We start from the raw sequence: 24,772 nt of genomic DNA, 5'->3' as shown, positions 1-24,772 counted from the left end.
TGTGTGCGTAGGTTTAGGAGCTAGCTCCTCACGTCACGTGTCATGCTGCCTCCGCTCTAACCCCCTCCCCACCGCCACCCTTGGTAGCTCTGCCTGTGCTGCCCCTTCCCCCACAGTCTACTACCAATGTAGGTTAGTGTGTGCAGCCATGTGAGACTGGGCTCTGTGTATGTAAAGTGATCTGGGAAGGATAATCCCACACCACCAACATAGGTTTACAGCAGTCAGCGGGTTCACAGGGTTGATTTTGAAGCAATTTACCCCACTCACCAACAAAGCTGCCCGAGTGTACAACAATGCTCCTTTATTCCATTCATATAAACAAGTTGTAAAAACAGCCTTGTAGAACCTGTCGTTTGCTATTGTTGCTCTCACATGCATAATTTAGCCTATTACATGTGCTCACATGATTTTTATTATTTTTCTGTTCTTTTTTTTTTTGCTGCTGGAATAGTGAAATTTCCCAGCTTGGGATAAATAAAGTTATTCTATTCTATTCTATTCTATTCTATTCTATTCTATTCTATTCTATTCTATTCATTTCTTTATCCACCTCTTTGTTCTTTATAATACTACCTTCTGCCTAAACATTTGTCTGTATTTATTCCTTCTCGTTCGTTCAGTTTTCTGCTAATTGTATAATGTTTTGTAATAGTAATGATTAATAGTTGCTGAAATAAGTTTGTGGTGAGGGCACTAGCCTGTATTCTCTCAACCTTTTACCCTCATCTTTCTTTTCACCCTTTCCTGGTTGAACCCTGTTACCTAAGGCAGCTTCTCTCGAGTGGGCGTGGCTAGCTGACATCACACTTGTTCCTGTGTCAGTCAGTCAGGGAGGGGGGAGGGGATAAGGAGAAAGGGGGAGGAGGAGGCAGACAGGAAACAGTGCACTGTTGGCAGTGGGGGAGTTCCTACACACGGCAGTCTGGGGTAGTTTTCAATGCCTCATTGTTTTGTAATTGTCCCAATGGCCTTCTGTCCTCACTGAAGCGCCGGCAAAGCTGCAAGACGAGGCTAGATGTTGAGAGCCTCACACGCTCACACATGCTGACACACACTCGGGTCACACAGGACTGTGAGGAAATGTGTGTGTGTGTGTGAAAAAAGAACAGCAGCACCTGGAGTTCCTTAAAGAGTGAAAGTGTAAGCAGGAGGCATGGATCTCTCTCCAGAGTAGACAAAAAAAACTTTAAGCCACATGACATGGGTGAGTAGCTGAATTTTCTTTTGAATGACTGGCTAAGTGTGTGGCTGCCCTGTTTGCTTGTGGAGCGTTGTTTTCTCTTTCTTCTAAGCTCTTAATTCAGATGGGCTTTCTGCTTTTTATCAGTGTGGGGGGTTCTACCACACTGACCTACATGTGTTGCAGTGCCAAGGCTGTTTAGCCTGAGCCACTCAGGCAGAGCAAATCTCAGAGGTTTCATAAGGCATGTTATGAAATAGACATAGGAGTTGTCATTGTTCCCAAAAAGCAGCCTATGTGCCTTTCCCAGTACATGAGGACTTCTTCGGTGTGTCTGATTTGTGTATTCTTTCGTATTGTTGTCTGGTACTACATGATGCATTGTCTAGCAATAAAGTGCACACAAAGCAGCCAAAAACTAAACTAATGTCCACTCTTGTTGCATCATTTATGGGTGTAGCTAGGCTCCAGTTATAACTAAAGCAGTTTTATAATCTAAAGATACAGCAACAGTCTGATTTGTGTATTTGATGACAGTGTTTCCATCATACTTTGGTCTTTGGCTCAAACTGTCCTGTGGTCTTAAGAGAAGGAACCCCTCAGCGGGTTTTCTACTATTGTTTAATATCTTTAATAGCCTTTATTTGACCTTTAAAGGACAAAATAATGGTTTTGTCTCTGGAACATTGTGAGTGTCTCACAGCTTGGTATAGGTTTCTGCATTCCTTTGTATTGCTCATTCATACACAGCAGGGTCAGGAAGGGTCACTTACGTGTGCGTAGCATGTAATACGATGTATTTTCAAAGTGAACTACTGGAAACAGCGTGTCATATTGGTGTGGTTTTGACATGTCTGATAGAATTTAGTTTGTTTGAATGATCTGATCTTTCAAAGGATGAGCCTTATAGTGATGTTTGAACCTGAACATCTTTACTGACAAACAAACACATAAACAGCATGAGTGTGTGGGCGCCTGCTTCCGTTCATGCTCTGTGTTATGGGGGAGTGTTTTTTTTTTTTTTTTGTGGGAAGTAGGGGGACGTAAAAAAGCCATGATTGGCTGTACCGATCCCCCCTCGGCAGGGCCCCACTCCAGCATGAAGGGTTATGTAAGTTTTCAGCTGCCAGCCCTGCTGCCTGCCTCTGCCTCACATTGTTATTGACTCAGAAAGGAGCACACACAGTGGTCAGCCAGTAGTCAGTGAGCCAGTCAGTCAGTGAGGCAGTGGATCAGACCAGCCGAGTCCAAACCCAGGCTGAGAGGAGGGCACATACACCTCCTTCTAACTTCTTACTTGACATTTTTTTTGCCCTGAAAGAAGCTTTTTTTAAAAAAAACAGGGAGGCAGAGGAGAGCAGCTCTTCTCTTTACTCCGTAACAATGCTGCTCCTGGATGAATCAGAATCATTTGGAGGTAGGTGACATCATAGTAAAGAAGGGGAATCTCTGACCTCAAGAAAATGGGGATAAAGTTTAGAGCCCAGAAGAGGTGCTCAGCTGCTTTGAGAACCGGAAGAAAGGCACAGCTGATGAGATAACACTGAACACTGTTTGCTGGCCGGAGCTTCACTGCTGCATCCTGTTCCTGAAAAGCAGCATGAATGGAAGCCAGAGAGGAGATAAATGGAGAAAAAACCATAAAAAAGATTTAAAGGAAGGGATCTTTAACACTGGAACCTTTTTTAGAAGGTGCAGCAGTAGTTCACTGATACTTGTTAAGTTACTTAACAGTGTTGTGTAACAGTGGACCCATACCTCCTTATGCATGCACGGTCTACAGTGTTAATTGTTTTGATGGATCCCTGTGTTCTCATCATTTTCTCTCCTTCGTATTCCTCTGAACATTCTCTCCCATCCCCTCAGTCTCTCTTCTTAAATTATTTTTCTAATCCTCCTTCCATTTTTTTAGCCGGTCTCTGCACCGCTTCTCTCCCGTGTTGTTGGCCTGTGCCAACCCTCCCATTGGCTGTTTCTACGGTTACCTAAACCAATGCTAGTATGTGATTGGTGGATCCGGGGCAGAATTGAGCCATGCAGTGTGAGCATGTGGAGCCAGTAAAACATATGGTTCAGAGGAACAGTGGGTTAGGAGGGTAAATGCGTGAGACCAGGACAGGAGTCTGCAGTCAGACTATAATGTATGGCGCTTGCATGTGTACAGTTTGGATACCCTGTGACAGATACAGCAATGTGTATGCTGTTTATTGTTAGTAGGATAAAATGACAATACAGCAGATTAATGCTGTTCAGCAGTGTTTACATCTAGCCGGGTAATTATCCATCACTTGCTTTGTGGCAAGCAGAAAGTGACATAACAAACATTTTCCGGGGAGGGAGGCAGCAGATGAAGCTTCTCTCAAGATGGTGAAATATTTCTTTGATGTAGAAAAGTTTTTCAGTCACATCACAGGTTGTCTCAGTGTCAGACTCATTCACAAAGATCTTTTTTGGGGAATTAACATCTACATGCTTGTAAGTCATGGGCTTTGTTTGGGTGTGAGAAGACTCGTCATTATGAGTGTCCAGTAGTGGTAAAGATACACTGTGTGTGGTGTGTCCTGTTCCTGTCAGTACAGCCTGTCCCTCTAATTATAACAGCAGAAACACCTCAGTGGTACACTAAAACCGGATGTAGCTGGTATTTTTTTTCTTTTTTTAATGTGCAGCACTTCACGCACTGTTCAGTAGCCTCAGCTGGCCAGGCAGGAACAACCCGTCCTGTTAGGCCAGCACTGGGGTCCATGCCAAACAGCCGGAGCATGTGTAGTCAAGCTGCTTTCATAACAGTACAGTGCAGAAGAAGATTGTTGAGAGCCACACGGCTGTGCCGGGCTGGCCATGTGGCTCTCATTCCCACGTTCCCATGTTTCCTTTGAGCACTGTGCTGTACAATGTCACATTTCAAAAGGTGGAATATTCCATTCTATATCATTGTTTGATATACAGTATGCATGTAAAGGCAGATGAGCGAATACGTTTGGCAATATAGTGTATAGTGTTTGATACATCTCTCAGCTTGTACCACATACATCACCAGCACAGGTCACAGACTGAGAGAACAAGCAAGAGGTCTGTTCATGTTAAGAAACTGCAACTCTTAGAAAGCAGGTTGTTCTATGTGGAATTGTTGTCAGTGACTATGGATAGTCACATACATGAAACTGATGGTATCTGTCTGACATCAGTTTAGGGTAGAATAGAAAACTATATTGTGGAAGGGGGCGGGGCTTGTTTTGGTGATAACCAGAAACTAGCTATAATGCTTTTTTCAAAGGTTATCTCTGTATAATTTATTCCTAAACAACTGACTATGATTTATAAAAAGGTACACACAGAGAAGGTAAACACCACTTTATGACTATTTGATACCATAATGCAATATATGGCAATGAAGTATCTGATTCTGATGGTGCAAACACAAAGATGCCATGCATTATATACATTCTGGGAAAGCTGTAGAGATTATAACTGACGACAAGCGTTGATGTAACAGGCTATAATATGATCAGCCACATGCTTTCACTCCTCCTCCTCCTCCTCCCTGTTTCTCCCTCTTCCTCAGCTGTAGTGACACACTGGCCTACAAAAAGCTTGTTCTACCTTGTCTCACTCTTCTGTCTGTCTCTGTCTCTCTCTAGGCATTGTTTTTGTGCCCTCATTCTCTCTTCATTCTTCCTCATGTGTGTCTCTCGTGGTTTCTGTGACACGGACAGCATGCAGGTTTCATAACTCACCTGCCTCGCTCTAATAAAGCAGCCTTAATAACTCATTCAGTGCAGATGGTTATAAAATCCCCATGTTCTTTAAACTGTGCTCCTCTGCCAGCACTTGTGAGTTCTGTTTGTGACGTGGTACATCTTGTAAACACACATCATGTGTATGTGTGTGTGTGTTCTTGTGAATACTGGTTGTGTAACAGCCAGAGGCAGCAGTTACATAAGCGTCCCTTCTTGTTCAACCAGCCTTCGTGGTGGTGGCCTATCTGTCTATGAGGGAGCAACTTTCGATTTTCTCCTTGAGTGAGAGTGTGTGTGTGTGTGTGTGTGTGTGTGTCTCACTGAGGAGGCTAATTGGAAATTTCACAGTTGTAATATTTTGTGCGCCTTACAGCAATTAATAGCGAAGTTTAGTGTCTCAAATCTTAACACATGCTACTGACCTTATTAACACATTCCTCCCTGACCTGCCTCATGTGTGTATCACATCATTTCTGACATTTTTACACTAACACACAAACTGCTGGTTACTGTCAGGCAAAGTCTGACTTCCTGTTTCCTCACCTCTGTGTTCACACATTAGTTTACTGTTAAAACCAAATAGATGTGGCTGTTTTAAAGTTAGAGCAGACTAACACACAGACACCCTGCGCAGAGGTGTCATTAGCAGCCAGATCAAGAAGGTTGTTCCACACTGATGGACTGAAGGGGCGTTTTATGTAAGTTGTTTTTCAGTTTGCTGTGAGCTCATCACCAGCCTCCATGCAAGTGTGTGTGTGTGTGTGTGTGTGTGTGTGTGCGCGCTTTCTCATGCCAGGTGTCCTGAAACTAAAAATCCTGTGTGTGTTGGTAGAGTGTCCTTGTTTGTTCAGTCATCCCAGGCAGATTCTTGGCCAGATCAGCAAACACATTTATGTTCCATATTTTTTGTATGTATGTGGGCCCTGAGCACCCAGTGCTGCTGCTCCTTCTTATTCTTACATGGCTACTTCTTCTTGCTTGTCTTCTTTTTCTCTGTCTTCCTCTTCCTCCTCCTCATCATCATCTTCTTTTTGCTCTGTTATCAGTATCATGTTATAATTGCGGTAGCAGTGAAATCTTAAGGTAAACTACACATATATCATAACAGGACCTGAAAACGTTCTGAATGTTGATTCCTGCATTTCTGTTAATACCAGTGCTGCTGTGCTCAGCTCCTTAGTGTGTTTACGTTCTGCCTTTCTGTGCCTTCATCATTCTTTTTGGTTGATTTTTCTAGTGCAGCACTAAAACCTAATTTTAATCTGTTACCGGGCTAACATTAGCCTATGCTATGGTAACTTGTTAGCTTGCATCTGCTTGGCCACTTCATTTGAGTTTGATTTCACAGTCATACTAATTTCAATACAGTTTTGTTTTCAGTTTAACACATTAACAGTCACAGCTGGGTCAAATTGTTTGCATGCAGCTAACAGCATACATGCTGCATTATGTGATGGCTTGCATGTGCCGAACAGGTCCAGTTGTCCTATGTGTTGTAGCTATTGCTAGATGTTTTATGACTTTAATTAATAATTTCGTTTTTCTTTAACATATTGAGGTATTATCAAACTAAACCCCTTGCTGTGAAGACCTACACATCATTATAAATACAGCAATGTAGACATGTGGAGCAGAGCACAGTGCTACATCTACTTAAAGGGCAGACCAAAGGCCATCTGCACGCCCCTGTCATACACAAAGGTGTCACACCTTTGAAACGTTTGTATATAAATGCTGGTCTTCTAGAATGTGTGTCCGTTTGTGTCCCGCCTTGTGTTTCATAAGCCATCTATATTTATGATCCAGTGCTTACATAAGTCTTAGATCTGATTCAGTGTATTTCTGGCACAATGACTGAGAGAAAGAAAGAGAGAGAGAGAGAAGTAAAAGAAGGGAAGAAAGCTTTAAGGTAGAACACCAAGGAAAACAGATAACCTATGTGTGTTATGCAATGCATGATGGCCACGCATTTATCTGTTTGTGTTTCCAATACAGTTGAGTTAAATGCCAGTTTACACTCACTGTTGTGAATTTAAATCTTATCAGGCTCCAGCTGACAATAACATCTTTTCAAGAAATGATTGCAAAGATATTAAAATAAGTAAAAGCATGCAATTATAACAGTATTAAGATGTGGAGCTACATGCTGTGGCTCTGATGCACACTGATGACTTCCAGAGTTCTTAACCAGAGTATGCAGTCATTGGTCAAAGTAAAAACACTTTTTATTTACTTTGTTAGCATTATTTATGTACTTTTCTTTTTGATGGTATACAAAGTGGGTTGGGATGGATGGATGGATGGTATATTGCCATGGCAGCAGCTTTAAACACCATCAGGATCTTTACAAACTACAAACTACAAAACTATTGGTTTTTGGCCCTGACTGTGTGCATGTTAACAGCTTCTGTTGTTGTTTCTTCTTGGTCCTTTTGAAATCTGTCTGGTTGGCCTGCTGTACTCCTTAACTGTCCGATACCAGTTGCTGACATCATGTTCAGGGTTAGGCTGTCCTTGAGAAATGTCTGTACCTTCCTCAGTCATGGTGAAACACTGAAATTCTCTCCCTTGGAACCTTGGAGATTTAAAGAGGTGCTTTTGAGGCATGTTGTCATACCCATCCCCTAAGACAAAGATAAGGTTGAGCAAAATCTTTTTATCTAATTTAATTGTTTGGAAGAGCAGGGATACCTGTCACACAGGTCATTTTGACAAAGTTAATCTTTACATATGCACAACAGACATGCAGTATCATGCACGGCTTGAACTGACCGTCCTGTGTCTCTCTCACAGACCAGTCCCACAGCGCCCCTTTCAGCTCTGAGAATGAGGCTCAGGGCGGGGATCCAGCTGTGTGGCAATGCACCCCTCCACCATCTAGTTCACCTTCGGAGGAAACACCTGCCCACCCTCCCACCTCCCAGTCCATGTCCAGACCTCACTCCAGTCTGGCAGGCCAAAGCCCTTTGTCTCCCTCCACCCTGAACAGAACTAAGAAGAGGAGCTCCAAACCTGCACATATGAGACGCAACATCAGGTACTGAATTCACTGGCCTCACTTTACATTAAACATGGTCCCAGTCTACAAAAACAAAACGACTGGTTCAGTCAAAAGATATCCTTCAAGAAGATGAGCCCACTATCTTTTCATGTTAAAGCCTCAGGTGAGAACTGCACAGCTATAATCCTTAACAATTCATCAAGGACTGATGATTAGCAGCACCTGCCAATCATCTCCCCCGTTCAAATCTTATGGTAGTAAATCTATTTACTTCATCAACATCTTTATTCAGATGTTGGCCACTAGGGGCAGAAGCACAGCATGACACAGAAGGAAACATTTGTTTGTCCAACACACAATTCACATTTTACTTTGACAGCTTTTTTCTGTTTAATCTTAGCTTTAGTAAGCTGAGTGTTAGCTAAAGCATTTGCAGACATCACTACATAGTTTTGTGATTTATTCACATTCCACCAAAGCTGCAAAGTGTCAGCATGTGCTAACACACAGAAACACAACCTAAAACTGACGTCTGGATATTTGATTCAACAACCTTATTGCCTTTCATTGCCTGCTGTCTCTTCTGCTTTGTTATTGGGGATTTTGACGTTGGTGATCGGTTTGTGTTTTTAATGTTTTGTAGTGTCATGTAAGTGTAAATTAAGACAGTTTACTAAAACAAAATTCCTTCTCTCTGTCTGTATAGGAAGCTACTAAAGGAGAATCAGTTAGAAAGTGTGACCAAAGCTGCCCAGCAGGAGGAGCTGGAGAGAAGGCGACGCCTGGAGCAGCAAAGAAAGCAGGATTTCCCAGTACCACTGCTACCTGGATACACCACTGGTGAGATCGTGTACTCAGACATAGAAATTCTTCCACAATGCTACATCTGGTGGTCCATCAGCTCTAACCTGTACAGTGCTTTGTTATTTTCCTTCATGCTCTCACTCATGTCATCACTGCTGTCCCTCTGCAGATGATGTGGCGAAGCATGTGCTGTCTTCAACGGAACTGGTGTCAATCAGACAGGAAGTGGACCATGTTGGTTCCAGCTGCAGGAGCATCAGTGAGATCGACAGCAAGACAAACATAGCCAACTCTGTTACTAAAGAGCATGCAATCAATACAGGTAAGAGACACACACAGCACAATACAGTTTGAGACAAAATGATTAGCTCTCTGTGAATATTTTTCAAATATTTCCCAGATTCTCTTTACTAGAGTAATTTTTACCATTGTAGTTTCTTTGAGAAAGCCTGCGGAGCCTTGAGAAAGACTGGAATTTATTCAGTTCCACACAAACACAAAACTACCAGGGTCACTATTATTAGCCCCTGAAGAACTGTCCTCTTTGTTTAGCCATAGCACAAATCACTGTGACGTGAAACATTTTTAGGGTTCTAAAAACGCATGAGAGGTGAGTCTAAAAAGCCAAGAACTGCTGAGACACGTGAAGGATTTAACCAAGCCTGGAACTGAAGTGACTTTAGTCCTGCACAGGAATGGACTGCCAGACTACAGACCAGAAAAGAACCTTCACTTCTGCAGAAAGACAGACTGAAGTATGCTAGAGGCACCCAGGAGTAAGACCACAGAGACTGGAAGTGTCTCATTGGATCAGATTAAACTAGAAGTCTTTGGTCACAGAGGTGGTGCGCTGTTTGGAAAAATGAAAGTAGAGGTGTATAACCCAAAGAACAGGGTTCATACAGTCAAACGTGATGGTGGCAGTGTAAGAATGTCCAAAGGTAAAATAATAAAAAATGAAAAAATAATGATATTTCTATAGGGGCCTGATAATTTAGTCTCCAAGTGTGTGTTGACTTTGACATCATTCAAAGAATGTTGTAGATTGGGTTGTTTGAGGTCATGGAAATGGGGACACACAGCTGTGGAGTGTATATATTATGAGCTGCCTGTATATTAGGGCAGAGTGAAAATAAGGTGCCTACACAGGACAGTGCGCACTTTGGTACACTGTGAGGAGCCTGGTTGCAGATGTATATATGCTATATAAAGGTGCCTTTATGGAGACCGATGACACACAGAGATCATATAACTAGCTTCATCTGTAGAATGAGAGATTTTCAGTTACAGGTTCAGGATGTTGTTTAAGAGAGCTGTGTGAGAAGCACGAATAAAAGCAACATTGTAGACAGAACACTAACCTTCAGCTTTGAATCTGGTTGCTTTACTGTATTTGTAGACTATTGAGTTGACTTGCTCTTATAGTGTGAACATTAAACTTAAACTACTGCTATAGTGATGTTAAACAAGACAGTTACTGCCAAGACTTTCGTGTGTGTTCCACTGTGGTTAGCTAGTTGCAAGTTTTCCAACAAAGTTAAAAGTATTCTTTCTTGGCTGACATTTTGTGCAGGCTCTCTTCCCTGCAACAACGTCACAGTGTGATGTGACAGCAATGACCATTTACAGTATACATTTTTAATAGTCCTATATTGATAGCCAACAACTATCACATCTGAAATGTGAAAATCCAAGGTGTTATTATTATTATATTTAAGAAGGCAAGCAGCAAGTCATCACATAAAGTCCGCCCCATTTTAGATAAATGGTTATGATTGACGCAAAGGGAAGGAAGGCCAAAGGTCTTGACTCTGGTTAACTATATCAGAGTAAATTCAGAACAGCTGACATCCTGTGGGGTTTGGTTATGGTTTTAAGAGGCTTTTTGAATAGAATAAAGATAGTAGGTTAGAGATTTGTTAACTAATGTTAACTAGCGCATATCTAGGGTTTAGACCTCATTCCTGCCTTTAGAAAAGTCCCACGTGTTGTCCCAAACAGAAGTGACACTAATTTCAGTATGTCTGTCTTGTTCTGATGCTTGGCCTCACATCTATACAACTGGGTCAGAGATATCATACAGGTGCTGCTGCTTCTTCTGTCTGACTTCAGGCAGTGAGAATAGGGGTAAGGGGTGGGAGCAGGGATTCATAGATTAGCAGCCATGTGTACCTGAATATTTAAAACCTTCACAGAGTACATCATGTACCGTTCTCTTATTGCCTGAGTGCACACACACACACACACAAAACACTCAGGTAAACACAAATTCATTATGGGATCAACACGTATTTTTGTGTTCAAGAGGGGCAGACTGTAGACTCACACCTGCAACACAGAGACGGCTCGAATGAGATGAAGAGAGGGAGAGAGGGAGAGAGAGGATGAACAAAAGAACAGATGAGAGAGATAAAATGTAGCATTAGCTACAAAGAAAGGGAGAGTTGAAGTGTCTGTGGGGCAGATCAGAGTGGGTCTGTTTAGCAATAAAGCCGGCTAATCCTGGTTATGAGCCAGAACACATACGCACATACACACACAAACAACAAACACACTCACACCACAGTGGCACAGTGACATTTCTAGTTGGGGTTGCATAACCCGTTTCCCCCTCCACTCTAATCCTGCTTGTATAACCAGCCATTCACTGCAGTTATATAAGCTCTATCACTCTCTTTTTCACACTCATATATTAGCACAGTCTGTCTCTCACACACACACACACACACACGCCGTCACAGGCTACTAGCTTGTGCAACTTTCATACCATTACTGTTGAAGTTCTTTTTTTTTTATCAGATATGGATTTCTGTTCTCACACACACACTGACACATGTTTGTTGTTACATTGCACAAAGTGTGACTGAAATAAACATATCAAGGCCAGCTCAGAGCTTTGAAAGGTCTTAGTTTCATGTGTTTGTTTCTTATTGTTTCAGTTTTTAATCTTTTCTTTTTATTTAGTACAAGCGTATAATTTGTTTTTCTCCCTCTACTCAGATGTCATTGATCTGAGCGAGGACAAAACTGTCAGCAGCAAGTCCACTGATGAAAAAGAAGAAAGTGATACATGTGGCGTGCACACAAACGATGCCCTCAACCAACCAGACGCTCAGGGCAGGGTGCTGGTCAACCCGAACCATCCAGCGTCAGAGAAGGACATTTTCCTGCTGCCTCAGCTGGCACGGGTAGTCAAACCTCACCAGGTAATATACCTGAGGCAATTCAAAATGTTGCTATTCTATCCTTTCTCTCCTCCGTGCTGCTCCCTGTCACATCAGTCTGCACTTCCTCCTCAGATCGGTGGAATCCGTTTCCTGTACAACAATTTGGTGGAATCAGTGGAGCGGTTCAGCAGCAGCAGTGGATTTGGTTGTATCCTCGCTCACAGCATGGGTCTGGGCAAAACTCTGCAAGTCATCTCCTTCATTGACGTCCTGTTCAGACACACGCAGGCTCACACTGTGCTGGCCATTGTACCTGTAAGCACCTGTGGACTTACTGTTAGACTATAAGTACAGATGTGTGTACATATGTCACCTGAGCATAAACTGAATATTTTCTATCTAATGAACCTAACCAGTGTTTTATGAGAAACTGGGAGGAGCAATTCATGTGACAGCATGTGTATTTTTTCATTTTTTGTTTATTGTTAAAAACAATATAATTTCATATATTTCTCTACTCCTTTTACCCCAGGTGAACACACTGCAGAACTGGCTGTCAGAGTTCAACACATGGGTCCCTCCTGCAGAGGCGTTACCTCCAGATGCTGACCCTGTACTGGTGACACCACGACCATTTAAGGTTCACATCCTCAGTGATGAACACAAGTGAGTAACGGAAAAGCAAGGTTTTCACAATGCATGATGGACACTTGTAGGAATTGTGTCATTGTTTGTCAGGCAACAGTCTGCAACAGAACCTGCACATGTGGTGTTCAAAACGTTTGCTATAGAATTCATGATATTTATATGACATTTAATATTGAATTCATATTTTTATGCTACCCAGGAATACAACAACCCGGGCAAGGGTGGTGGAGGACTGGGCTCGGGACGGTGGGGTCTTGCTGATGGGCTATGAGATGTACCGCCTCCTGTCACTGAAGAAGAGCTTTGTGGCTGGGAGGAAAAAGAAGAGCAAGAAAACAGCAGGATCCATGGCTGTTGACATGGATGAAGAAGACAGACAGCAGGAACTGCTTAAAGGTTGGAGAGATTAGGAAAGATGTATGCAGTAATGTTCGAAAGTGTGCTTAATGTTCACCACCATGTCTGCTGAAAGCCAAACACAGCATTTCAGCAGAAACACCTCAGACACACTGTTTTACAGCTGCAGGACCTGGACACCTTGCAGTCATTGAATGGACCTTGAACTCCTCTGTATGGAATGGAATTTTTTTTGTCATTGTAACAATCAAGCTTGTACAAGAAATTAAAGTGTTGTCCAATTGTGCATCATACATGCACAAGGACCTCTAAAAGAAAAAAAAAGAAAGCTTAAATAAGTAAAACAATACATTAAAACAGACAGGCACAAACCTCTTAAGAAGTTAAGTTTCAGCAGCATTAAGTGTGAAAACTGCTGTTACAGAAAAAAACTGTTATATCATTACGTTTGTCCTTGCTTGATGGCTCAGTACCGCCTGCATGATGGCAGCAGTTCAAACCGTGAGTGTCTTTTATGATACTCCAGGCTTCTTTGAGGCAGCGGGAACTGTGTAGTTCTTCCAAAGTGGGGTGAGGGTACCCGACTATCTTCTCAGCTGCCTTCATTCTGGAGAGCTTTCCTCTGAGCTACTGTGCAGCTGCTGAACCACACACACATACAGTATGTTAGCAGCCTCTGTGAGATGTTATTCTTCCTTTGCACCCTCAGGAAATGCAGTCTCTGCTGTGCCTGTTTTAGTAGCTCAGAGGTGTTCACGCCCCAAGACAGATCCTCCTCGATGTGGACTCCCAGGAAGCGGAAATCAGGCACCCTCTCCACACAGTCCCCATTGATGTATAGTGGCAAAATGTGCGACTTCCTCCTCCTGAATTGTATAATGACCTCCTTAGTTCCGGAGGTGTTGAGGAGCAGATTGTTCTCCCCAAACCACCCTTCCAGTGGCTCCACCTCATCCTTGTAGGCCGTCTCACTTCCCTCCAAGATCAGCTCCACCACTGTGGTGTTGTCAGCAAATTTGACAATGGTGTTGCTGCAGTGGGCAGAGGTGATCAGAGAGTAGAGAGTCCTGATTGTACAGAGCATAGAGCAGTGGGCTCCGCACACAGCCCTTAGGGTAGCCAGTGCTATGACCGATGGCCGTGGATATATGTGGGCCCACTCTCACCCTCTGGCTGCGACTAGACAGGAAGCTCCTAATCCATGTATAGGTGGAGTGTGGAAGTCCCACGTTAACCAGCTTGTCTAACAGTTTGTGAGGGACAATGGTGTTGAAGGCGGGGCTATAATCCACAAATAGCAGCCGCACATAGCTCCCCTGCTGCTCCAGGTAGGACAGCGCAACCTGGAGGGCTGTGGCTACTGCATCCTCTGTGGATCTATGGTATTTGCCCTGTAAGCAAATTGATGTGGGTCCAAAGTGGGTGGGAGGAAATACATAATGTGACCCCGTACCAGTTTTCAAAGCACTTCATCACCACTCTGGTGAGTGCAACTGGCCGGTTGAGACGGGTGATCGGTTTTCTTGGGCAGAGGGACTAGAGAAAATGTGAAGACATCTCTCCCATCTGTAAAGCATGGTGGAAAATGGGTCTTGAAACAGGGCAATGACCTAAAGCACAGCAGTAAATGTTTTATACCAGGAATGTTATGAAAAAGAATGGCCCAAAATTTCTCCACAACGATGTGAGGGATGTAATTATGGGGATAATGCTCACAATTTTCTTTTTGGCTTCATATTTTGCTAAATAAATAATGGCATGGTAAAAAAATAACATTTTTGTTCATCTGAGGTTGTATTCGCCTAAATCTGATATTTATTTATTACACAGAGAATTAAAAGTGAGGGTACATGAGATGAACATGAAATTACATGTATGTAGGTACATTGGAAAGAAAATGATGAGGTTACATTTACCTATAAAGTAGTGTAAAATGTCAGATATAAGCATCCATTTGTCCTCTTCCAGTTATAGAGAAAGCCTTGGCTCGGCCTGGTCCAGATGTGGTGATCTGTGATGAAGGACATCGGATCAAGAACTGTCACGCCAGCACATCCCAGGCACTAAAGAACATCCGAACTCGCCGACGTGTGGTCCTGACTGGATATCCACTTCAAAACAACCTGATTGAGTACTGGTGCATGGTCGACTTTGTCCGACCCAACTTCTTAGGTATGGAACAATTGATACTCTGTAGGTTTGAAAACACTGTTGCTTGAAATGCTAGTTTAGTAAATCTAACTACAATATGTTTTATTTTGGACAAACTTTAGGCACACGGCAGGAGTTCAGTAACATGTTTGAACGTCCCATTCTTAATGGGCAGTGTGTGGACAGCACGTCTCAGGACATCCAGCTGATGAGGTACAGAAGCCACGTCTTGCACAGTCTGCTGGAGGGCTTTGTACAGAGGTAAGAATCAGTTACAGTGTTCAGAATCATCTCATCAACCCTGCCTCAGTTCTTCAGTTTGAACAAAGCTTTGTCAATATTCTCTAATTTTTCTTTAATCCAGGCGAGGCCATGATGTGCTGAAGGACCAGTTGCCTTCTAAGGAGGAACATGTAATTCTAGTGCGTCTGTCTCCCCTGCAGAGGGCACTCTACACAGAGTTCATGAACCGCTTCAGAGAGGCAGGAAACACTGGGTGGCTCAGCCTAAACCCACTGAAGGCTTTTTGCGTCTGCTGCAAGGTGAGCGCATGTCTGGAAGTCTACTGTTATACAAAAGGAAGATTTCAATGTTTTTTTATGGACACCTTAGCTAAGAATAACATTTGCTGTATGCATGCATACTGTATGTTTTTTTTAATGACACATAGGATGACACAGATTAAAATCTGGTGGTCAAAATTTGAATCCAGCATGTTTAATGAGTGCTTCCTTTGGAAGGAAGTAATGAATTTACTCCCCTATGATCCAGAAATGGTTATTGGCTCTCTTCCATAGGCTTTCACAGTTAATGTGAAAAAAGTCGTTTGTCGAAGCTGTAAAAATGTTAAATATACAAGACATTGATCCAAGACAAAGAAATATAACTTTCAGTTATTTCCACTTGTTTTATTCGGTACAAAACTATGTATAAGTTCTCCTTGATTGTTAGCTGTGATTGTGCTGTTTCCATAGAGGTGCAGGACTTTATATTGCAGAAAACATTGAGCTCACAGTGACCTGGAAAAACATCCCAAAACTGAACAGGGACAGAATTAACTGATCTAGTGATGTAAATTCATTTCTCAAAGGTCAAAGGCCAGCTTCACCTAAACACTATGATATTGTGCAAAAGCACTAAAATAAATTCAATAAAATGTCTACACTACATGTTAGGCCTAGTGTTACCTGCTACAGACACTCAAAGTGTGAATTAATAATATTCTTTAGATTTGGAACCATCCAGATGTGCTATATGAAGCCTTACAGAAGGAAAACCTGGCTAGTGACCAAGATTTGGACCTTGATGACATCACCTCGACGGGACATGCCCGATGTCCAACCACGGCCAATCAAAAGTCCAAGAACCTGGACAACCCTAACCCCATTGGTGGACTGAGTCTCACCCAGCTGCAGGAGAAGGCCAACCAGGTCATCACATATGAATGGGTACGCAGAAGACTTCTTTAATTTATAAATATCCCAAAACGGCAATGTGTAAAACATTATCTGTCTTTCAGTTGTGTTTAAAATAAGTTACAGTAATTCCTTTTTGGTCTCATACTATAATCAACATTCACATGCATTAAACACAGGTGAAATAAGGAATCATTTTAAACCCCTTCAAACCTATTGAACTTGTAACTAGTCCTGTAGCATTTTTCATGTAGAGACACTATTCCACAATATTCACAAGACGTTATTTTTTCATACTTCTCAAATATTCAATCTTTTTTTCAATATGAACTTTATTCAACTCCAGGATCCTTTTCAGTAACAATTTCAGTCAAAAGTGAGAAATTCATGCTTTATACTTATATTCAAAACAATACAAAACATGACAAAACTTTTTCAGCTCCAAATGCTATTTTACTTTAATGTATACAGGTTGTTAGGTTGTTTCTTCAACCTTTTGCAGCACATTCAGCACAGACTTAAAGGTAGGGTTAGATTTTATTCTGATGCATGTTTGTTAAATTAGTGTAACTTCGTGTAACTGCATGTACCAGAGAGGTACGTGCATGATGGCCGAAGTCACAGCAGCTTGTCTTCAGGTAATGCGCGTCCATGTGATTGGGAGGCGTGGCTTCGGGGAGATCTCCGAGAGAAAGGAGCGTGTGTTTCCTTTCGAATTCTGGCTGATTTTCACTTAAGATCTCCTACCCTACCTTTAAGCATTTCCATCAAAGGGGCAGTAATCAAAGCATTTCCTTGAGTAAAGGCAATTGTTTGTTTTTAATCTGTTTCTTGTTGTTGACTAAAGCACATGTGTACAAGTGTCATAGTCACTCAATTAAATCAAAATATGCATATGGAGGTGGTTGGTCCTCTAATCAGCCTCTGTTTTCACCTGCCAAGGCAAAGGACATCATGTACGACTACAAGCCAGGCATCCTGGAGAATTCTGCGAAGATGGTGCTGCTATTCAACCTGATAGAGGAGAGTGTCAGGAAGGGAGATAAGCTTCTGGTCTTCAGGTGAAAGATCAACCATAACATGTTTTTATAATTTGTTTTAAATAATTGAAGATTGAATGAAATTAGTGAAGCAAGTCTGGATGTGAGTTGATCTCTTATCCCATTTCTCTATGCCTCCTGCAGTCAGAGTTTATCCACACTGACGGTGATTGAGGACTTCTTGGCTAAAACACCAGTGCCTCCATCACCTAACACACCCAGCAGAGACAGACCTAACCAGAACTGGGTCCGCAATCTCAACTACTACAGTAAGTCAGTGTTAATCTTGATTTTATGATTTTTTTCTTGTTCAGTGACTGGATCTGGTTCAGTCCAAATTTCATTTCTTAAAATGTTGAATAGGTGAACCTCTTTACATTGTTGTTGTGAAACTGTGGAATGTTCTTTGTATGCCCAGCCATTGTCTTCCACCATATGATTTTGTTTATCTTTATACAACTTTTCCTATAGTTTGTCGCATATGTCCCAAATCGATCAATCCACACTTAACATAGTTGGTGCAAAGTGATGACTGAAGGAAAAGATGAGGATTCCTAGGTCATAGATGTAGTAAGACAAAGAATCATGGAAGTCCTCTGTAGAAACATTTATTGACACAACTCAGTCTGGGAGAATATAGTTGACCGTGCAAGTATGGATCCCCAGACAATATACACAAATGTACCTAATATAGGTGGCCGTCCCGCTAAAGGTTGTAGTCGTTTGTGTAGTTGTAAATAATTTTAAATTTGAGTAATTCTTATACCTGTGTATTACAGTTTTACATCAAAATTTAATTGGAAAAAAAAAATACTTACAGAACAAAGAACAAAAAAGCGAGAAAAAAATGAAATGTAACCACAAGATCACTGGATACATGATTATTTCATAACTTTGAATGATTACAAATCATCTGGCACTAATAATCTACTAGCAAAGTAAAGAACCAAATAAACTGAACAACGAATAGTTTTGCATGTGTTACATGCTGTGTATTAACTGTGTACTAATTCAGTTTTGGTTGTGTTTGTGATATATTGTAGGACTGGATGGAAGCACAACGGCCTCAGAGAGAGAAAGATTGATAAATCAGTTCAACGATCCCTCCAACACTTCAGTATGGCTCTTTCTGCTCTCAACCAGGTAACACACATGCACAACACGAATGATATTAGGGTGTGTGGAAAAAAATGTAATGGATGTCAAATGAAAATAACTCTTTTCCTGATGGTCCTCAGGGCTGGTTGTCTGGGTGTGAACCTGATTGGGGCGAACCGTGTGGTGGTGTTTGATGCCTCTTGGAACCCTTGCCATGACGCCCAGGCCGTGTGCCGAGTCTACCGCTATGGACAGAGGAAACCGTGTCACATCTACCGACTGGTATGTGACTTCACACTGGAAAAGAAGATCTACGACCGCCAGATCTCCAAACAGGGCATGTCAGGTGTGTAATACCTTCCTCCTAATGAACCCTAAAATCCCTGCATGGCAAGATTAGCATTATCTCTTTTGGGGATTTTTAACATCGGTGCCCTTTGGGCTTATTGTGTTTTTCCCATGCCTGTGTGGTGGTTTGACTTTCTGAGCTTGCCAGGTGACCGATCCAGGGTCTACCCCCACTCTTTACACATTGACAGCTGGAATAATCTCCAGCTCACTTTACCTAACTTTCCCACTCTACATTTATCAGACCGAGTGGTGGATGACCTGAACCCTGTGCTGACCTTCACCAGGAGGGAAGTTGAATCCCTTCTTCACTTTGTAGAGGAGGAACCTGATGCCTCCCAGATTCAACTGCAGCCCCATGACAGCATGGAGAGTGTCCTCAGGAAAGCACTGCACCTCTATCCTGACCTGATTACCAAGGTAGATGAATGGAGGACTGATTATGTATACAGAAGTTAAAGAGCAAATCATTCATCATCTCTTTTCCACCTCCGTTCCAGCAACCATTCCCCCATGAGTCCCTGTTGATTGACCGCAGAGAGCTAAAGCTCAGCAGTGCTGAGAAGGAAGCAGCTAAAAAGGGGTATGAAGAAGAGAAGAGGGCCTCCGTGCCATACACCCGCCCTTCCTACGCTCACTACTATCCCGCCAGTGACCAGAGCCTCACCACAATCCCAGCCTTCAGTCAGAGAAACTGGTCAGTAACTCACAGCTGCACTGACAAGTAAAAGGGGAAGTATTCCCAGAAAGATCCTATATACACCAACTTTTAATTCTCTGTTCAGGCGTCCTCCAACTCACAGTGAGGAGAATCCAATGGGCAGTGTCCAAACATCCCAGTCATCTCCTGGTCCTCTGATGCCCAGCCAAGTAACTGCAGGCTCTCCCCCAGGCAGTGATTCCTCTAAGTCCAGCCTCAGAGGCTTCCCTGTTAACAGCCTGCAAAAAGCCGGTGTGGTTTTCCAGAAAATCGTCACTACTACTGGTAAGCAAAGTGTGTAGCATGTAATCAAGTGTTTAGCATGAATTCTTCTTCGGTATATTATTTTGACTTCTTCTTTCAGACATAGTGATTCCAGGCACCAACAGCTCAACAGATTGTCAGGCAAGGATTCCCACTGGAGAAAGTATTCATATCATCAAGGGCACTAAAGGTACAATAACTCTTTCTTATATCACCAAAATACTTGGCAGTGTAGCCATGTATTTCCATACTCACATGCCAAAATCTCTGTTTTAGGGACCTACATCAGGACATCTGATGGCAGAATCTTTGCAATCAGAGCAGCTAATAAAGCAAAGACATTGGATGAGAGTGCACCAGCGCCACCCAAAGGTAAGAGGGTTTCTTTACCAGAGCTCAGCTTCACTAAGAGCACAGAATTCTGGCTGAACTATCAGAGATGCATCATCAAAAAGTAATTTCATACCTAATCCTGTGTTTCCTCTCAGATTCACAAACTCCACCTCAGGAGGTTGCAACCAATAGCAGCAATGGCTGCCTGTCACCTGAGAGGAAGCAGCCAGTACTCTTCAAGTCTGTGACCCGCCCTATTTCACCTGACAGCCCAGACATCCTCCACGAGTTGCAGCACTACACAAGGAGCACAGAACCTGGTTCCTCAGCAGGCTCTTCCACTCAGCCACAGAGGGCAGCAGAGAGCAGTGTGAACATCTTGCCTTCTAAACTGGCTCAGACAAATGGTGGCAGTTTTACTAGTAGAAATATGAACCACCACGATGCCTCTAATGTAATCCATCCCAACATGGACACCACTGCTGCTCAAGACTTGAGAACAGGCTCCAAGCGCAAAGCCTCCACCCTGTCCTTGAATCAGCGGCCTAGTAAACAACCAGGCGGCAAACACTCCACTGCCCCTTCGGCCTCACAAGGCTTCCCCTTCAGTGGAAGCTACGGTCTCCCCCCTTTGGATCTAAACTCTGCTAGGCTAAGTGGTTCTTTGGGGCATCCACTATTCATGGGGGCAAGCTCACATTACTTCCAGCCCCCCCACACTCAGATGGGTGACCCCAGTTATATGTATGCAGATCTCTTTGGCTTAGGTGGAGCCACCACTGTTCCCGCTGCTTCTTCCTCCTCTTCATCAACAACAACCACTACTCCTGCTATCACATCTTCATCATCATCCTCTGCATCAGTCAAAGCTGCCAGTTCTCTTTCAGGAGCCCTGCCCCCATTCATGATGAGCCCATCCATGGCTGGGATGCTGTCACCAGGCTTCTCTTACAGTCCGTCTCTGACCAGCATCTACACAGCTTCCATGCTTCCGAGTGGGCTGCCCAGTCCAGCTGCCACTCCAGGCCCGGCCGGAGCTAGTTTCTTGTCACAGTACCCTCCACCTACTGCCTCCAGCTCCTCTTCATCATCCCCTTCATCCTTCTCTCCCTCAGTGCGCTCTGAGGGTCACAGGGGTCCAGTTCTGGTTAACAGTGGGGATGTTAGCAGCGTGAGCAGCTCAGATGTTGATGATGATGATGATGATGATGATGATGTAATTGAGGTGAGCGGAAAATGACAGAAAAATGGATTTCAGTAGTTTAGCCTGATGAAACTAGGATGACTGTGAGTTTGCCAGGATGCAGGTTTGTGCAGTCAGGCCTTAAGGGAAATTGGACAATAAATGAAAGCCTGTCAAAATGATGACAGCTGAGCCCCTGCTGTGTTTCCTCTGGTGATCCCTAACATATAGGGGAACACAGACTAAATACAGATACAAAAATGTTGCTGCATATCAGAAGAAAGCTCTAGAGGGAGGTAGAAAGGGACGTTAGGTTTCCACATTTTTGGTCCTTAACTGGCAATAAAATGCTAATCACTGGACTGAGTACTGCTGAATGTGGGGCTGTACTGACCACAGATGGCTTCTCGATGTACTGTTGATTGTAGAAATTGTAGTTCTTGCAGCTTTTCTAAATGTCAAGACTCTTGCTTTCAGCTAAATCAAATGAGATGCTTTTTTTTAAAAGGAGGGAGTTAGCTGGTAGTCAAAGTGAAATGATATTGTTCGTGTGTCGCAGAATATTGCTACTGAATATTTCTAAGAAGAAAGAAAAAGCATTTGGATTGAATTCACTGCCAGGACAGGGAGATTGTACCAACAAAGGAAATGGGATTTTTTTTAAATGATTGAAAGAACAGTTGAGGCTTGCTGCAGTTGTACTGAAACTTTAAAACTTTAAAACTCCTAAGGAAAGAATGTATGCTTGATCAAATGCCTTTATATCAGGTCTTTTTTTAAGACTTCTTCTATTTAGGCATCAGACAATGAGAAGATCCAGCTTTCCTTTTTTGTGTAATTTTATATTCATGTAATCGACTTTTTAAAGAAGATGCTTGCCTAAAAACAGCCAGGTGAAATGAGGAAAAATAAACTGTGTTTTATTGAGGTGTCCTCCTGTAGCGAGGAATCAACCAACAGAAAATGCCTTTTTGCCGCCACTATTTTTGAATGTTAACTGTGAGAGAGGAGAGGTGAGGAGGCATCCCAGCTCTCCGAAACTCACGCACAGTCTTACTGTAGCCTAGTAAAAATGATGCAAAACACTCACTCAAGCCTATATATATATATACACGGTGTATATATATATATGTATATGTACAACCCCAGCAGAAGTGCACTCGCATTCCTGAGGTCTGGTTATGCTGTGCTTGTGTTTGTTATCGTGTTTCTGCGTGTTGTGTTTTTAAGGGTTACAAAATGAATCATTTTAAAAGAAACAATCGTGTTACTTTTTCTGGCAACTTGCCCTTGAAATAGATTTGACCTGTCCATGTAAAACCAAACCTGTTTGCCAAAAACAACACATGCACATCAGAAGCCTCCATCAAAGAGGATTGTGTCTTCAGAGACCAAATAATGTTGTCAACAATGCAGAGCGAACGTCCTCACAGCTACAGTGACTCCACTTCACTGTAGAAGACAAACACACATGTGTATAGCCTGCTGACACCTGGAAAAGCTTCATCATGTGACCCTCGTAGATGAATTAAACACCAACTGATCCTTCTCTGTGGCTGCAGCAGGAGCTTTAAACAAAACCACTAGCATTTCCAGTTCTTTCTTGTCCATGTACACGTCATAAGTTTACGTACCCTGACAGAATGTGTAAATGTGTATCAGAAGAAAAAATACATTTGATTTGATTCTGATGAGTTTCAGATTAACCTGAGGTGTTTCAAAGAATCGTAGAATCAATGAGTCGATCATTGGCAATAAGGAAAGCACTGAGAATAGTCCAAATTGAGAAGTTTACATACCCTTGGTTCTCTGCTATATTCCCTCTTCCAGCATTCATCACTGCTGTGTTTTGTGATGTTGTCGATGAGGCCTTCCAGTAAAAAGAAAACAACTATAAAATCTTTGGTTGTCTTAATTGATCTAAAATTACTGTCATTTTGGAAACAGTCTCCAGGATGATGAATCCTCCAATATCTTGACAGTAAGGGGCACTGTCAGTATGTCGCCTTCCCCCCACTTACCAAAGACATGCTATGTTAGGTTATTTGGTGACTCTGAGTGTGACTGGTTGATTGTCGGTCCATGTTAGCCCTGTCAAAGACTGGTACCCCGCCTCTCGGCAGCTGGTATAGGTTCCAGCCCTCTCTTGATCCTGTGTGGATAACACTGAATTTGTGTATCAACACTAATCACACTGTAACAAGTCATAGATGTGGAAACATCTCATCAGTCCAGACATCAAAGGGTGTGTAAACTTTGGATCATTTTGGGTGATTTTATGATTATTGTATTAAAAGGGCCCACATATATATGTAATAATTAATAATAAAATAATTATTAATAATTGCTTCATCTCAAAAAATAAGACAGTTTTTATTCTCCATACTGAAACTGTTAGTTTACTTTGTTTTATTTCTGCTCTCCTATTTTTACAATTTTTGAATTTTACCAAATTAATTTATTTATGACGGTGCATATTTATTCATTTGTATTTTTATTTTTGTACAATGTCTTATTTGGTATTCAATTGTTCTCTCATTACCTTGTTTTTATGGATTCATATTAGTATTGTTAATACAGAGTTTTTGTTTGTATAAGAAGTGACAGTCGGCCATTCTGACCCAACACATGTGAACTTGTGCAGAGCCTGTGGACCAACCAGTGTGTTACTGAGCACAATGATATCTTTAACAAGCTTTGAGTGTATATATAATAACCGAGCAGCTCTACCCAAAAAAATACTGACCTGTAGACATAATACTTTACATATATTCATATGACAATTGGCATCCAGATGTTGATCTAAATAGCCGACTGTGTGCATGTAAGCTCACAAGTACTGGGTCAGGCAATGTGAGTCTGACACCCCTCAGCTAAAAGCAAAATGATGATATCAAGCGCTTCTCTCCCCTTTCTTTGTAAGTTTGTTACCATATCACCAGAATGATCCACCCATGTCATCTCTGTGGCAAAGGAGCAAGGTTTTCCCTCAGCACATGTCGACTGCTCTTTTGGTTTGACAGCTTTCTACTTGAATTTACGTATTTATTTAATACAGATCAATGTACTCAGACATGTAGAGCCGACTCTCTCACAATTCCATTGTAGCCAAGGAGAAGAAGATGAAGTCTGCTGTCTTTTAAGATTGGCTCTAGTCAAAGCTTGTTGTGTAGACTATCGGTGGATAATGTGTATGATCTTGAATTGCTTTTAGGTCCTTTTTTTGAAGATTTGTAAATAAAACAAACATGGTCTAAATAATATTTTTCTTGATTTATTTACAACAGATGACAGCGCCTCTCCTCACCACACACACGTCTGCCTTCAACACAGCTAAATT

General features: G+C 42.3%; 1 protein-coding gene across 2 annotated transcripts; it reads left to right on the top strand.

Annotated features, from left to right (window-relative positions):
• Window positions 1–960: 960 nt before the first annotated feature.
• LOC114438292 (helicase ARIP4-like) lies at window positions 961–23,776 on the top strand. Of its 2 annotated transcripts, none has more exons than XM_028409514.1 (22): window positions 961–1,207; window positions 7,717–7,960; window positions 8,631–8,764; window positions 8,898–9,050; window positions 11,729–11,934; window positions 12,028–12,210; window positions 12,428–12,561; window positions 12,743–12,939; window positions 14,869–15,072; window positions 15,174–15,312; window positions 15,416–15,593; window positions 16,281–16,499; window positions 17,409–17,527; window positions 17,651–17,775; window positions 18,550–18,649; window positions 18,745–18,950; window positions 19,197–19,372; window positions 19,453–19,649; window positions 19,738–19,937; window positions 20,017–20,106; window positions 20,193–20,288; window positions 20,405–23,776. In XM_028409514.1, exons 1-22 carry the CDS (start codon window positions 1,204–1,206, stop codon window positions 21,487–21,489), a joined length of 4,389 nt encoding a protein of 1,462 aa, XP_028265315.1. In that variant the 5' UTR covers window positions 961–1,203; the 3' UTR covers window positions 21,490–23,776. The 2 variants fall into 2 exon arrangements, with proteins under 2 accessions (XP_028265315.1, XP_028265314.1); XM_028409513.1 differs by lacking the exon at window positions 961–1,207 and adding an exon at window positions 2,337–2,600.
• The last annotated feature ends 996 nt before the right edge of the window (window positions 23,777–24,772 follow it).

Source organism: Parambassis ranga, chromosome 7 (genome assembly GCF_900634625.1).
Source record: "Parambassis ranga chromosome 7, fParRan2.1, whole genome shotgun sequence".
In the NCBI taxonomy this organism is placed as follows: domain Eukaryota; kingdom Metazoa; phylum Chordata; class Actinopteri; family Ambassidae; genus Parambassis; species Parambassis ranga.
The sequence above is the reverse complement of the archived record's forward strand: the minus strand, read 5'-3'. Positions and strand labels throughout refer to the sequence as shown.